The sequence below is a fragment of the Argiope bruennichi genome, chromosome 6 (assembly GCF_947563725.1).
Source record: "Argiope bruennichi chromosome 6, qqArgBrue1.1, whole genome shotgun sequence".
Lineage (NCBI taxonomy): Eukaryota > Metazoa > Arthropoda > Arachnida > Araneae > Araneidae > Argiope > Argiope bruennichi.
The window spans coordinates 35,374,761-35,391,775 of NC_079156.1; the positions used below are offsets into that span (position 1 = coordinate 35,374,761).

Here is a 17,015-nt window from a genome sequence, read left to right on the forward strand (position 1 = left end):
TGCTTTATTCAGGCTTTATACTTCGGTATTGATTGTATCAAGTTTTACAATTTGTGGCAGAGACTTTTTCATAACTTTGTTTATAAAAGGAATGTGAAACTAAAAATTTAATCATGTTAATAAAGACAAATTTTTTGATTATTTTTAAAAATGGAAATTGAGTTTTAAATTAATTTTGAAAAATCCACTGTAATTAGAAAAAAAGATTGCAAAACATTAAAACTGCAATTACTGAAGACTTCATTTTTTTATTTTTAAATGATGTGAAAACGATTTTGGGGTGGTAATATATTCCAAAATATTAAAAAAGTAAATTAAATTTCTATTGATTCTTTTAATAAATTTAAAATGAAATAAAAAAAAATTGTAATATCCTTTCTCTTTAGTATTTACCATTTAATAAGTAACTAGGTACCGAATTTTGGAACGAATTTTAATGCACTATTCAGTAAAGCATTACATTTTATGAGTAATGGATTTTTAACTATCAATAAACTTACCATACGTATGCAAATCTAAAAACATTATAGTGTTTAGATAAAATTTAAGTTCGATATGTTACATTAATGAAAATGTGCGTACAAACAAACGCATTTAACATCACCGAGAGGAGCATGTGTATAAAAGCAGTTAAAATAAAAAGAATAAAAAATATTGTTTTAAAATATATTTAAAATATTTTTAAGGATTTATTAAAGTTTCAAAAGATAAAATAATATTTCTATGAAAGACAACTTTCTTAAATTTTAAGGTAATGTAAAAATTGTCCTTGTGTAATAATATAAACCAAAATTAATTAGGGAAAACTTTAGCATTTCGATTAATTTTTAACTAAAATTCCAAGTAAAACTTTGCTTTTTTTTATTGAGTACTTATTATTCAACAAAGAAGTAACTGCGTGATAAATTTGGTAATTCTAGATCAAACGTTTTTTGTATAGAGCTTTTCAAACGAATGTTCAGAACGCATACAGAAAACATAATAGAATATCTTTTGTAGTAAATTAAAATGCTACAAACATTGCGATACAGTAATCAAGAGTTTATTTTACATTTGGCACTGTACAAAATATTTACAATTCATATGAGCATGATGATGAATGACATAAAATTTTGAAATAAATTCCAATACAAAAATAATCATATTTGCCTTCAATATATTTTACAATAAAAATATTTGAAGTGTATGAGAAAACATACATACTACAAAAAAAAAATTCTTTTCTCACAATACTCTTGTCACATGACGTAACTCAGAAAAGTGATTGAGATAACTAATACGCAAAATATATTTAAACTCGTGTAAGAAATTATTATGAAATATATGCAGTATATATTTTCATAACCATTAAAAAAGGAAAATTCCTTTTATCAAAAAACAGAAATGGGTCAATTCTTAAAAATGACGATCAATGATAACTTTATGCATAGAAAATTTCCATTAATATGACTCAAAATGGAAAAAAAATATCATTATGAAATTATCGCATTTCATATATGCTTTATAAAATTTATACTAAAAATCTATTTATTTTCTGCACTCTGTCAGAAAATATGATTTTTAATATAAAGACCTCCATCAATATGTTTCTCTACCAGTTTCAAAAGCTGAAAACTAGTAATAAAAATCAAATGCACATAGCAAGTAACTGGACATTCTATGCGAAAATTTTTCAAGTTATCAAGGCTTATTAATATTTGTCATAATACTTTAAAAAAGACCGCCATCAAATTTTTGCAGCTTGTTTTAGAAAAAAATTGCGCTAATGAAGTTTGTTGAAAAATATAAAATTTAAAAGTGATACTTATTTTACTTTTGTCAATGCGTATTGATAGTAGAAGAAATAAATGAATAAAAATAAATGTAAATGTTTAACTGAAGTAATATTTCATTGACTTATTAAAAAAAAATTTCACAATTCATGAATTTATTTCCTTTTTAAAAATTTTAATTACTAACATTCATATGAAAAAAATTAATATAAATAAAAAAATAAAACATGGTTTTAGAAATGTTCCTTTATCAGGAATTATCTAATATCATCAAAATAATTTTAGGCTTTAGGTTCATGCAAATGGTCCATGAAAAGTATGAGCGTGTACTAATCCGAAACTTCACAGATGACACAAAACGGTTAGAACAAATCAAGAGATTCCAAATGATGAGAAAAATGAATGATATTTATTTGCTAAAAGTCAGATATTTTCAAAACGTATTATAAAAATTATAGTTTATCAATGTGATCATAGATAAAATCCATTACATATTTTTCAAGCTCATTATCATTATCAAAGTATATCAAAGAAATTTTGCTCAATTTCGACCGAGCGAAATAATTTAATGAGATAAAAGGCTAATAGACTCAAAAATGTCTATGAGCAGTTTCAAGTACATCTATTTGAAGGTCTCTATTTTTATCTTTTGATATTACGACCAAAGAGTTAATTTTTATTTAAAATATTGCATTCTATAAAACACTTTGGGACTGTATGGATGAAAAAATACTGTTAGAGTTTTGAAAAATTGTAAACAGTAAATTTGGAAATTCATAAATTAATTTTAAACCACAAAATGGAGTGTGAAATTAAATAAAAAAAACTTTGTCGAAATGCATTGATTATAAGTTTAACACTTGGATACATTTGACGGCCAAGACTCGTCTTTAAACCATTTTGCCAAATTATGGATGACGAATTCAGTACGTCAATAAAATTTTTATTTAACTTTATTCAATAATAAATTTAGTATTTTTTAGATTTTTTTAGTCGGTACTTAAAGGGTAAATGCATTTCGAATAAAAGAAACTAATGTTAGATTATTTACATAAAATCAATTTGTTGAATAGGAAGGTTTCTTTTTGAAAATTATTTTCTGACAGTATCATTTAAGCTTTTTTACAATTAATTGGATTGGGAAATAATTGCAATTTTACAGATATCAGATTTGCTAATGCAACTTGTCCCTGAGTGCACACGGTTAATTGGAATCAGAATATATCAGGTTCCAATCGTTGTGCAACAAACTTCATTTCTATTTTCGGAAAATAATTAATTACGAAGTCGCATTATAATTTTTATTGTTTGGCAAAAATATCTATGTCTCAAAATGTGTTTAATATAACTGCGTTTATTCGTTAAATTTTATTTTTGGAAATGAAATAATTTTCAATTTTATGTTTTAAGCTTTCTTTTCAATGACAAATAGGGCAATGGTAATTAATAAAAAGTCTAAAAAGGACAAATAAACCTTTATCAAATATTCATATGTAAAGAGTTAATTTATTAACTTCACATGCGATGCAAAATGTTATGATGGAATGTACCATTCAAGTTTATTATTTACTTTCAAAATATCATTTCTGCTAAATAATACTGAAAACAGTCTTTTTTAAATAAATTAAAATAATGGCATGTATATATTATTCTTTTGATTTTAAATTTAAATTTTTAAATTTTTTCAAATTTAAGTATTCAAATATTTTCTTTTCTTTGAATACAAAGCTTTGTCACCTACCAGAGAAAATATATCTTTTTTTGGTAATATAATCAGTTGTATTTAGAGAAAATAATAATTTTGTTTTGATTATTTCGCTAACAAATCTGAAATACTGTTGGATACAACTTGGTAGTTTTTCTCACGAGTTTTCAAAGAAATAGCTTCAAATTGTTTTATAAAAGAAAACTGTTGAATTATATTTTTACTTGATTAATCCTTACAAAAAAATTGCAATGAAATTCAGAATATATAGGGAGAAAAATTCTGTAAAATTCAGTAAAATTTTTCTTCTGGTAAAACTGTTTAAACTGCTTTCTAAAGTTGATTTTTAGTGCTGCAAGAACAAATTTGAAACTTTCATGATGGGGTAAACTTTGATAAAAAAATATTATGAAATACTTTTTCGTTTTAATTCTTTTTTCTACATATTAAGCCTATAAAAATTTCCAATAAAATCCAGAACACAGCGGAAAGAAGATAATGCATTCCGTAGACACGACCGTAATTTTTTTTGCAAGGTATTTTGTCTTGTTGCTATCTCGGCTCATTATCTTGCAAAGGACGCCACACTGATTTTACTTGATTATCATCCCACTTAAGTTCGTATCAACATTAGATTTGATGCGAACAAAAGCCTTGTCTTCAAAGAAAAAATAGAAAGAGATCTTTTATCTTATTTACCTCGCTTTCAGCAAGGCAACACGTCACCTCAATTCTATTGTAGTTCGCCGGTAGACTCTAAACCATAGGTGTAAAATACCGCGATTCCATTTCCCAAATCTTAGAACGGGTAACAGATAAGTACCAAGTCGAGATAAATAAGTATTGATGCGAGATTGCGAGCACGCGTCGCTTTTGTGTTGCAATTCCGTGCTAAGAGCGGTCAAAGCGACGCCGCTCCGGCCATTTGGTTTGTGGAACATTGTAAACAAACATTGTTTTCATTCAGATTATAAAGCGGCTAAGACAAAAAAAAAGTTGCTAGAGAGATCTGATTAAAGGAAACGCTTATAATCTCGATTTTTTTAAAAACACCTGTTGGTTAGGATTTGGAAAATGGAAATCGTATTTATCGTTTCTAGAAAGTTGTTAAAAGCACTTGAAAATTGTTAAATTATATCGGTAGACCTCCTTATTTAAATTTACTTAACTTAAGAAATACACAATAGAACAAGAGACCTCAAATTGGGAATTTGAAATAAAAAAACATACGCATAAATAACTCTCATGTAGAGAAAACAAATAATTTAAGAATATTTTCAAAAAATTAAAAATACTATCAATTGCTAAATAGAAATAAAGAATAATTATTGGTAAGGTTTCCATTAGTCTAATTTGTAATATGTAAAGCAAATTGCGTTACTGGGAATTTTTTTTTAATTATATGGATATGGACTATTATAGATTATATTCTAATGAATAAAATAAGTCAAGTGAAAATATTTTACAAAATGAATGTACATGCTGAATTTTTAATTGATGTATACTTTTATCGAAATATATTACATAATATATTTTTTATTTTAATAACAATTATTAATCTGCTTGTGTTACATGAATATTATGAAATTGATTCGACGTTATTTATTTATTATAAATTTCATTATTTAAATGATTTTAAATGAATGTGCCTTTGTTTTTTATTAGTACGTCCGTTAATACTAATAATTAAACAGTCATTGTAATGTGAACGCAGCAATGCAACTACATGGTACAACAAAACATCTAGCCTTGAGACGTTTAACAGGTTCTACCCTTCAAGGTCTTCATTAGTGAAACGATAATTTGGTATTATTTATTACCATAATAAAGTATATGAATTTCAAAGCACTGAAAATAAATTTAAAAATGAAATAATCTTTTTTTTTTTTAATTTTATAAACATTATGCAATTCTTGAGAAAATATGATTTTCTTTCCACTACGTTTCTTTCATAAACTTTCACGAATGACTTTGCTTTATTTTATTTTCAAATGAAACAATGATAAATGTGTATTGGGATAAGAGAATGGATACTGATAATCCAAAAGCTTTCCTTCCTTATTAAAAATGAAGTTTCTTTCACACAATAAATAAGCACCATCTATTCTTTGGCATATAAAGCGGCAAGTGTTTCTATATCATTGGGAAGCATAATTGGATTTTGACTTTTTACGCTGGTATCTCATACCTTGTTTCACTTCATCTCTCTCGGCAGCGATACATCGGCAAGATTCAACTTTGAGAATAGTCGTTTGAACTTTCGGTGGATTTTGGCCAGGACAGGAAAGAGTGACATTCACCCACCTCAGCCTCTGTGGTTTGCAATTGGCGCAAGATTGAAATGCTACCTTATTGCTGGTCCTTTCCGACTGAGGGATGAAAAACGAATTACACTGTCCATAGCAGAGATTGTTCCTGACCACTTTGGGTTTACACCTACCTGATGTGACAGTTTGATTAAAAGGGATTGTTCTGCACCAGTCCTTCTTAACCTCGTCTGCGCCAAAGATCACTTGTCCCGGACCGTCTGCCTTAAGGAGGAAGCGGTCACGGCCACCTGAGGAGTCTCCAGGATTCAAGTAGTTCCTGGAGCGAAGTAGGAGCCTGTGTCTCCTCCTCCTCTTACGACGCCAGCGATGGGATCCTTTCTGCGTGTCCAAAGGTTGACGTCGTTTCCGGCTCAAGTTCCGGTTTGGCGTGGATTCATCAATGAGCGGTGCCACTTCATTCTTATCCATCACTGATGACGTCTGAAGACGAGCAGTATCCTCGTAAACCTCTTCAGAGCCATCGATGACGTCGTGGTGTTGGTCACGATTCAAAAATACGTTTGTCCCTTGAATGAGACGGCTGCCGCCAGCAGTCCCATAATGATTACCATTGACTTGAAACGAATCCGCGTTCTCTAACGGAACTTTCATGAGATCGTTTCCGGCACTGTTGTCCCTTCTCTGGGAAACGTCATTCAAGTAAGAGGGAATGAGAAAGTTGGCGGATTTTGAGTCTTTCTCGCCAAATTTAGCCATGGAGTCTGTTTTCAGATCCTGTGTGGAATGTATGGAATTAGATGCTGGGTGATGAGGATTATGATGAATCGTTGCGGAGCGTTCTTTAGCTGATGAGATCGATGAATCAAAGTTTGTGAGTGACTTGGCGCCAGTAGCATGACTCGCGGGTCGGCACAGAATCACGGAGAAGTGAAGTGAGATAAGCAAAGCGTAGATGAGATTATCCCACCGACCCTTCGGGTAGGGCTTCGTCTTCATTTCAAATAGCAAAACCTAGGAAAAAAAATTCATTTATTAATAAAGAATATTGTTATTGAATATTTTTCATAAATATTATTGAATTTTAAAGTTAGTTTAATAAAAAATTGAAAATTTTCAATTTTCAGAGCCATATGTTTAAATGAAATTTAAATTGTTTAAACTGAAATAGAAAAATTCCAAAGATTAAGCAGGTTTTCATGCACTACTTAGATAAAAAAAAATCAATTTTTTTAAAAACCACCTTAGGTTGAAACAACAAGAAAAAGAAAATGAAAATTAATCTTTCTCAGCATTAAAAAAATTAATATTAATCTTTCATATCAATTGAACAAAATGTAAACAAATTTTGTTATGCCTTATAATCGATCCAAATAAATGAAATTCAATGGACTGCATTTTTTTATTTCATATTCAAGCTTTTCAAATTAATGGCTTTTTAAAAATCAAACGCATAAATTTAAAAAAAAATAAAGTAAGATAATTAATTACATTTATAGCAGTAACTGAATAACTGTTAATTATATATGAAGCCATAATAATTGAACCGAATTCCTAACAAAAATCAGTTTTCTCTCATTACCAAATCGAATTATTCATTCGCGATAAAAAATCTCAACAAAATAATTTTTTGTTTGTAGTGTTTGAAATTTTTTTTCACTTTATAGCAATCACGGCTCAAGAGAATTCTAAAATTATTCATAATCGCTCTGGTTCTGCTTAACTCATTTTTACTTGACTCAAACTACAAAAAATACTTGCTGTTTTTAATTTTACTGAAGTTTTAATTATTGTAACTAAATTCAATATCCGTTACAAAAAATATTAGCCATGGATCTGCCAAAAAACTAACACGAATTAAAAATGATTTATGTTGATGTGTTATGTCAATATATACTCTAATGGCATAAAATAGCCAATAATTTATCATGAAAATAAAAACGTAATGCATTTTTAATATTATTTTTACAGTAAAAAAAATGAGAAAAGAGAGCATATCTTATACAATAAAGTATTTATGAATATAAACTATTTCCCGAGATTTTCTTAGTTCAAAAGTTTGTACTTTCTTAACAATCAAAAAATTATCTTCATCAGAATATTTCGGCCATAATCTCCCAAATTTTTCTTAAAAATTCCTTGTCATTAAAGAATTCTAAACTTATTAATATTGTCTATAATAATATATCCTAAAATGTTAAAGCAAATATTATTAAAAATTATATGGCCACTAATGTAAAGGAGTAATACTTTTTGACAGAATAAAAAGTTCTGCGGTTGTAGACAGGTATCTTAATGAGGTCATTACTGAAGTTCTAAATTTTTCTAGAAATTGCTGACTGGCTCTTGACCTACAGAAGATAACACACATAATTCAAAGAAAATCTTTGGTGAACCGCAAAGTATTATTATTCGAAGAGGAAAAACACAAGTGCATATTTCCGGTCACTATCATTGGATGCGTGCTTTTTAAAAAAATATATTCTACTGAATTTCTAACACTTTCGGAAGAAAATGTTTTGATTTCATTTTTACTGTTTTAAAGAGCTAGAATATTTTCCTTAAAGAATTAACTTTAAAAAATGGTTCTACTTAAATTACTGTTTAAAATTCTTTTTTCAGAAGAGTTTTTCGGTAATTTCATTTAATTTATCGCCATTATAAATGGAGTTTTTAATAAAAAACTATATATATATATATCGTGAAGTGACAATTGATTTATTCTTCCTTCGACCGTACTGTTAATTCACTTAAAATGTTAAAACTAATATTCATCATCTGTAATATTATAAGAAAAATTATAAATAAAGACCGCACAAAATTTTACAATCATAAATTTATAAAATATATATTGTTCACAGTTATAAAATATTTCATGCTACCTCTCGTTTTATGTTTCATAAAGCTTAGATTTCTATTATAAAGATAAAAAAGTAAATTTCTTCCGACGAAATTCATTGCCCTATTTCTGCTTCCAGTAAAATCGGTAAAAAAAAAAAAATCGGTCCAGTAAATGCTCAATAAAACTGGTCTTTTTGTAACAGAAAAAAAAAAAGAATTTTTAATCAAGTAATACTATTTAGATGTAATATAAGCGAAAGAGAACAAAAATTTGTTCACAGTACTATGTTTTGAAGAACTTGAAGAAAAAAAAATATTAGCATTTTTAACAAGAATGACGGACAACATTACAAATTTGCATCTCCATTTCCTCAAAGAACTTATAAATTAAATTAGAAGAGACCTGTAGTAGTAAAAGCAATAGTTATAATATATTTTTACTTTCGCGTATACGAAATATAAATGAAAGGACTGCAGTCTTCAAAAAATTCGAACTCAAAATTTTGCCGAATCTCCACGTTTCAGACCTTCTTGAATCCGAAAAATCCATTTTTGTTTATTATCAGTGTGTCTAATTTTGAACATGGTTACTTAAAACGATTTAGACTTAGATAGCTAAAATTTGGTATATGGTATCACGATGAAATTATAAATTTTTGTCAAATTTTGAACGAAATCCATCCATGGAGAGTCTGACTGTCCGATTACAAGTGAATTTGATAAGTACAAAATATAGCGATTAAATTTTGTATACAGGTTCAGCGTCTAAAATTCAGATATTTATCAAATTTTAAATGAAATCTAACAAATGATTGACTGTCTGTCGGTTGGAAATTCAGCGGAGATGTAAATACAATAACTCATAAAAGCAATTATTTAATAAAATTCGGTATATTATTGTGTTAATTTTTTATGTCAAATTTTGGTAACAGTCAGCAGGTAAAAAGTTGTACGAAATACATATTTTCACGATAGAATTAGTAAAAATAATAGATTCAAGCCAAAGATCTATATTTGCAACTATCGTTCGCCAATATCATGCAAGGCATTCGCAGACTTTTCCCTGCAATTTATACTTATGAAGGACGATGAAACTTTTAATGGAGATTATTCCCACTGCAATCGTATACGAAATATACAAAAAAAAGTTTGTAGGAACAAAAAGGAAGGATATAATAAAATTTTATCTCAATATTTTGATGAATCTCTAACTTCTTAACTTCCCTGAGTTTAAAAATTAATCTTGAGAATTATTCTTGTCTAAGAATGCAATAACTCAAAAACGCTTTGAGATAGACAGATAAATTTAATAGAGTCTTTTTACTAAATCTGTTTTCCAATCAAAGTTAGAACTAAAAACCCATTCTCAGGAAGTTTTGTTTATTCGTATGACCGAATATACACTATAGATGTTAAAACTGCCATCCAAAACCAGAATTCGAACCAGATCAACTGGTTTACTGTATGTCGTCTGTATCTACGTGTGAATGCCTACGCCAATAATATGTAAGCAACAAATTAGAGCAAGGAAGTTGGTATATGATGTTGCAACTATGATCATAATTATACTACGAAGTACAAAAAGCTTATGTGCGCGACACTTAAAAAAAATGCTCACTTGTAACGTTCACACGGCCTTGACCAAAGATCTCTTTTTTATGTGGCAGGATGGGAGCTACCACCTTAATTAGGAAATATATGAGGAAGAGTCAGGGGCATCGTTTCCGTTGGTTTATTTCTAACTTTATATCGCTCTAACGGTGTTTTTTAAAGAAAACAATTTTTACAATAGCATCCCATTCATCTATGCTATAGCGTCAATTCATGCTCTCATTATACGAAGTATTATGGCAAATTGATTTTTGAAAGCGTAAAACAAAGTGCATTTAGACTTCACATAACAAGCAAATCAAAATTTGTAATGTGATAGTGACGGGAAGAATTATGTAATTCATAATTGAATTACATCAAATGAATTACATTCATTTGAATTATGAATTGTCAGAATTACAAAAAATTCCACAAAAAAAGTTTTATTTTGTGGACATTTTTATAATTCTAAAAATTCATAATTCAAAAAGGAAGACATTAAATTTCCCGTCATTATCACATTTCGAAAATTCGCTCTATTCCATTTCGAAAATTTCGCTCAAATTAAAAAATGAGTGCGGAAAATTTCAAAATGTGGTCTTTTTAAAAAACATTTATTCCTCACTTAACTAAGCTATAACGCTCGACAGCTGATTTCGCAGCATTTTTAATATCTATAAAAAAGTTTAAAGTATTTCTCCATAGCTTAGTAACTTTTTTTGTTTTAACTCAAAAGCTGGAGTTCCAACTTTCACTCCATTCGAATCCACTTCTTAGAAAATAAAATATATCCTCGCACAAACTTAAAAACTTGTTTTGAATAGACATTTCAAGTACTTAAGCCAATAATATTACTATTCTGTATTTTTTCCCCATTTTGAAACTTTTCATAATTTTGATTGGACTATCTAGAAAAGACGAAATTTTGCGATATTTCATAAAGTGGTTAATTTATTTATTCAAGTAATATTTAGTTCTCAAGTTAAAACAACGCACTTCGAATTAGCCTTACAAGCATTGCTCTTTATAAACAATTCTTATGTCCATATCTCCTTACAGTTTTGGTCCATTTTTGCCATTAAGCATTCACTAAATGTCTTCATATATTTAAAACAAACTTTATAAATAAAATTATTTCATATCTCTTTATTATTATAAAAAAACTGAATTTGTTTCCAAAATTAAAATGAATAAATTTTACTGAAAAATAAATATCAAACTTTAAAGGAATCTCAAACCATAGCAAAATAGAAATCAACTCTCTCTCTTTTCTTTTCATATTCTTTGACAATATAGATGAGAATTCAAGATTTAAATTAATAATAATCTGTACGGCAAACTGCAATAAGTCGAAATAACGATCTCAGAAAATAAGATTGGATTTCTCATTGTTTCCGATACTTTTCTGTTTCAAGAAATTTTTTGATGATTAATTTAAACTTTGCTTCTGAAGATCGACACCAAAATAGGATATATTTTTAGATTTATGTTAGCTAGAAGCTTAAAACGTTCATCTCATGCTTTTGGAAGTTTGAATACATATCAAATTTGAGCAGCATCTTGAGATTAGCAATATCATTTAGGAAATACCTAGATTTACCAATCTGTTTTCGAGAGAATGTGCACCTGATTATATTGCGGACTTATTATGAGGTGAATGATAATATTATTCTATAAAACATTATTATGTATTATGCACTATCCACAATTTGAGATATGCATTGGACGGCTCAGAAAAGGGTAAACGTACAAACCATAAAATAAAAATTTTCCTAAGGTTTTCTTATTAAAAATTATAAGTAAATTTGGTTAAAATAAATTTTTAATAAAAAAAATAATACTTTTAATTTTGCCTTAGAGAAATTTAATTTTACATATGAATTAATTTATGCGCATTAAAAATAAATCTAATTAAATTAATGATGTTCCGCAGGAAAAATATCCTTAAATAGCAAACATGAGATTTGTGAAAAAATAGCTGGCCCTCATTTTAACAGATCATATGCAATTGGAGGTCTGTTGTTATATCGCAAATTACTTGGATATTACATGCATGTGTGTGTTTTGTAAAATGTTAATGCAAAATACTTTATGTGCATATCATATAAAGAAAAAAAAATATCCTTACATGGAATAAATTAGAGAAATGGAATAAGTATTTTCTGTTCCAGTTCCTTTTTCATCCTTCTCCCAACTAGGCTTGCTATATTATTCCAATTAAGTAACTTACATTTAAAATCGAAGTAATATATCTATATTGTATTATTACTATCTATATTTTATCTATTTTAATACAATATCTATATTACTATGTTATTACTATCGACATTACTAAAATTATGTATATATCTATATATATGCATGTAATCATTTGTTTACTATGAATTTCTATACAGTGCTCTTCTATTCCAACCTCCTAAATCTAAAATTATGGGCTTAAAATAGAAAAAAACATCTTTTTATCACATAGGTTTTCTTTTGATGATGGTTTATGATGGTTTTATCCAGAGTCCTTATGGATAAAACCATCATGAAAGAATATAAGAAAGAAATCAAGCACTTCTTCTCTTCATATTATATATTCACTTATTAAACACAGATTCAAATATTCACCGGTATAAATTAGTCATATAGGTATAATAAAGAATAAATTGCATGCAAAATAATTTTGTTTTTCGTCATTAAAACCATAACCAAGATGAACTTTTACCAAAGTTTGAAAACTTTTTTCACGGCTAATCTTTATCCACGAGAATTTTGAACAAACGCCAGAAAACGACTGTTTTTGATGTCAATTAATTTGTGAGGAATGCTTGTGCTAAAGTCAGTTTGCAATCACGATGAGTGTTTTATTTTTAGATAGGAGACTTTCTGTCGGAGAAGAGGAATTTTCCGTCACATTCCCATCAAAACCGACAGTCGTGCATGTTTTCAAGATAATGGGAACAAGTCTATTTTAGGAAGATATGACTTTAACATTAGTGACAAATTTTCACGTTCGGAGAAAAAGACATTATAAGGCTATAACCTTGTTGTAATGCATTTTTATTAATATAGCAACTTACATACAACTTCCTAAAAGAATAATCTCATTGATTCGAAATTTTTCATTCATATTCATTTTTGACGAATATATAAACAGGAAAAGAGCAGAATAATGAATATTAATTAATAATAAATTTGTTATTCATTCTTTAAATAAATTTGTTATTACGACTTCATTTGGTGTGCAGAAATTTTGCTGTTGAAGTGAAGTAATAAAAAATGTTACAAAAAACGATGATGAAAATTATCTATTTTTAGGCATATAATATCAGTTGCTTAAAACATAGACACGCTTATAAGAAAATCATCAGAAATAATCACAGGGGGGAAAATATCAAGGAAAATATCCCCTACTTGAAAATTCGAATATCAGTCCTATGTTAGAGTTTTGAAATGGTACGTTGTCTGATTTCAAATTAAAACTGTTTTGAAAGTGATTAATGAAATCCTAGATCAGCACAAGTCTTCCAAGTATATATTTATTTTATTAATCCAACAATTTTAAACTTGCTTTTAGCATTCCTATTTTTGACTGATCTAACACAAATTAACACAGCTAATTATTTTATGAGGATGCCATTTATCTAGAAATCATTTAAGACTCATTCTAACGAACCCAACAAGGCAAATCTTTAAAAAGAAATTAAAATCTGAATTTGAGAAGCTTATTTTAAAAGAATTTAAAAAGAAGCTTTTAAAACAGGAGGTCACATAAGAAAATCAAAAATCACTTAACTTTACTTTTCAGTTATTATATTGCTTTCAGAGCTGCTCTATCCGTAAAATAAACCAGGAATATTTATGATTAGCAGACAGCCTTTCTATATTTTTAAATGAAAGCGTCTAGTCCTTTAGAAATAAATAAGTTAGCAATGAAATAACAACCAAAAATGGCTTCAGTAGTTGAATTCATTTTTTTTTCCTATTGTTTTTCGATTCGATCTGAAGATTTATATTAACACCTGAAGATTTATATTGATAATTCATATTAACAACATCCTTTATTAATATGCATGTTTACGTTGTTTCGAAACCATACATATTTCTTTAAAAAATATGTTAATGATACGATTAATGAATCTTCTAAGTACCATCTGGTTTAAGTATGTAAAATAGCAGGGGCGAGGGAACTGTTCTCTCGTTTGATTTCAAAAAATTATTTCGAGTGCTTTCTAGCAATAATGTAATTTTATAACTACTGGCATTTCAATTACTTTATCATGGATTCATCACGGAAATCATAAAAAAACATAGAATGATTTCATAATAAATAAATGGTTATATTTTTGAAAATTACCTCTTCTCACCCCATTTCTCTATAAATTAATATAAATTAATTGTTTTTATTTTTTTGTTTTTTTCTCGTTGAATCAATATTATAAAACAAAGACTAATAAGCTGGGGGAGGGACAGTTTCAAAAGCAAGTGGATGAGAACCTGCATGATTCTTGTTTTTCGTCGGAGGCCTAGCAGTGCTGGGGAACAAGATACTTCCACTCTTAAAACGAAATGTACCTACTTTGAGAGGGATTGTGTATGACCTATAATATCACTTGGGACTCAATCACATTTTTCTCATGCTGTCACAACGAAGGTCATTTAAGTCATCTGAGTCCCTAGGAAGGATGGGTGGAATTTCTCTTTGATTGTGGTAACAGATCAAATAGTTCTGTAAAGTTAGTTTAGAATGTTAAGGGCTCTTTCTTCTCAAACAAAAAAATATATAACTAATTATTACGTTTTTAAAAAAGTCATTTATGAAAATGCAACCAATACTGATAAAACTATGCCTTCAAAATCTATTTTTCTTGTCCATTAATTATATTAAATGAATCACTCATATCTGTCTAAAATGGACATTTCGTGACACTGAGTTCCCTGGTTTTCTTTGACTTTGTTCAATTTTAACATTCACAATATAACCATTATTTAATTTTAACCGCCACAACATAAAGCCTTGTTTGGAATGCTGAGCCACTGGAAATAGCTGACTTATTATATATTAGTCGCCTTACGCAACCAGGTGGTTTGCCGAAAATATTGGTTTAGATTTCAAATAAACCTTCTACCTATTATTGAAAAATTCTTATTATCAATGCATTATTTAAAATTTGTAGTTATGTTGTATGCTTTATGCATTTGATGTACAGATATTGATTGAAGATATGGATACATTTATGGTGTGTGTGATATTCTTCTTCAAAAAATTACTAAATTTTCATTTCTGCTCTGTTTGATTCAAATATTTAATATATTCTATTAAGTATTTAAGATACATTTTTTCAGGTGATTGTTTTTTTCATACTTCCATTTAATCCTTTTTAAAATTTAAAAAAAAATTCCACTGAAATATAATTTTTTTCCATACTTTTTTGAGTTTTGATCCCACGCTAATTCAAAAAAAAACTAAACGTCTGAATTAAAATTAATTTAAATACCAAACACTACAACGATCGATGTAGGTTGTGGCAGAAGGTCTAATTATAGGAGGTGATGTCAGAATAATGCCGATTTTTACTATTGTGATATTGTAATAGGTGCCGTTTCCTTCTTGTATTCTTTACTATTTTTCAAGAAAAATAAGGACGTGCGTTAACAGCTTAGTGCGAGTGCAGTTAAGTGAACAATAGAATGACCAATTTAATCTCTGCATTTTAAGAATTGTTTCTTTGACGTTACATTGTTCCTTTGACATTAATTGTTACTTTGAAGTTTTGGTTCCATCACAAATTCATAATTTTCTATTGACGATATAATAGATAGTTGACAATGAATTCAAAAGATTAACTTTCAGAAAATTTCGATTATAACTATTTGATCGAAAACATGTTATTTTATTCACAAAATGAAAGTGTAGAAATTTACAAAACAGAATTTGCATTAGCCTCAAGAGAGATACAAGTCCTGAAAGTTTGTTTCTTAGCTACAACCATGTATAAGTAATGAAGCAACCTTTACAGATAGAAAATTGTCGCATGTGTTTCGAATTTTTTTCCAGTTGATTTATCTGAAATTTTATGCTATTGCGATTATTCAGATAATATGTTGTTTGACTCTTTTACATAAATAAAAACAAAATTTTAATTCTTTAGTTCAATAAATTTAGACTTAAAATAAAATGAATTTTGAGTTCAATGCTACAGCATTTCATTTTATAAAAAGTCTTCTGTTATTATCAAGAAGCGTTATCGTATTTATATTCCAGTTTATTTGTTTTTTAAATTTCGTTGACATGTGGCTTATCCACACTTAACTGACAACTGACAGCGCAAGGTTACCTCATTTAGTAACACACTTACGTATAATCAGTTTTAACGCTAGCTTTTTTTTTTTTTTTTTGATAACGGCAGCTTTTTTTTAAAGAAGCAGTTAAATTATTGTAGCATTACAGTAATGCAAAATAAAGTTGAATGATGAATAGAGTTCATTCCAGTTAGTTTTAATCAAGATTCCCAGCTTCCCAGTTAGTTTTAATCAAGATCAACTTCTATTTTTCTTAAGATCTCAATTCTGAAGGTCATTGATATCGAAATCGAAACACTCAGTATGTGATACTCAGTTTGAATTTAATCGATTCTATAGAAATATTAACTGAGCAACGAAGGTTTATCGGGCATTCTTAAACAAAATAAAAATAAAGAAATGTAGTTTTCTACCTTTAAAAGATATATGGCTTCCATCTGTACTGTAGTCTCAGATTATGAAACATCTCACGAGATCAAGCCATGTTGACCAAAGATGTGGAAATAAAACCACTGCGGATAAACATGATTTTTAACACAGAACCGAGGTATT

General features: G+C 28.3%; 1 protein-coding gene across 2 annotated transcripts in view; it reads right to left on the reverse strand.

Annotated features, from left to right (window-relative positions):
• Window positions 1-1,066: 1,066 nt before the first annotated feature.
• The window catches only part of LOC129972425 (uncharacterized), a 38,071-nt gene continuing 22,122 nt past the window's right edge, over window positions 1,067-17,015 (reverse strand). For both annotated transcript variants that reach the window (XM_056086561.1, XM_056086562.1), the window contains one exon: window positions 1,067-6,758. In XM_056086561.1, coding sequence (XP_055942536.1) covers window positions 5,616-6,743 — 1,128 coding nt within the window. In that variant the 5' untranslated portion in view covers window positions 6,744-6,758 and the 3' untranslated portion in view covers window positions 1,067-5,615. The remainder of the gene's footprint in view (window positions 6,759-17,015) is intronic.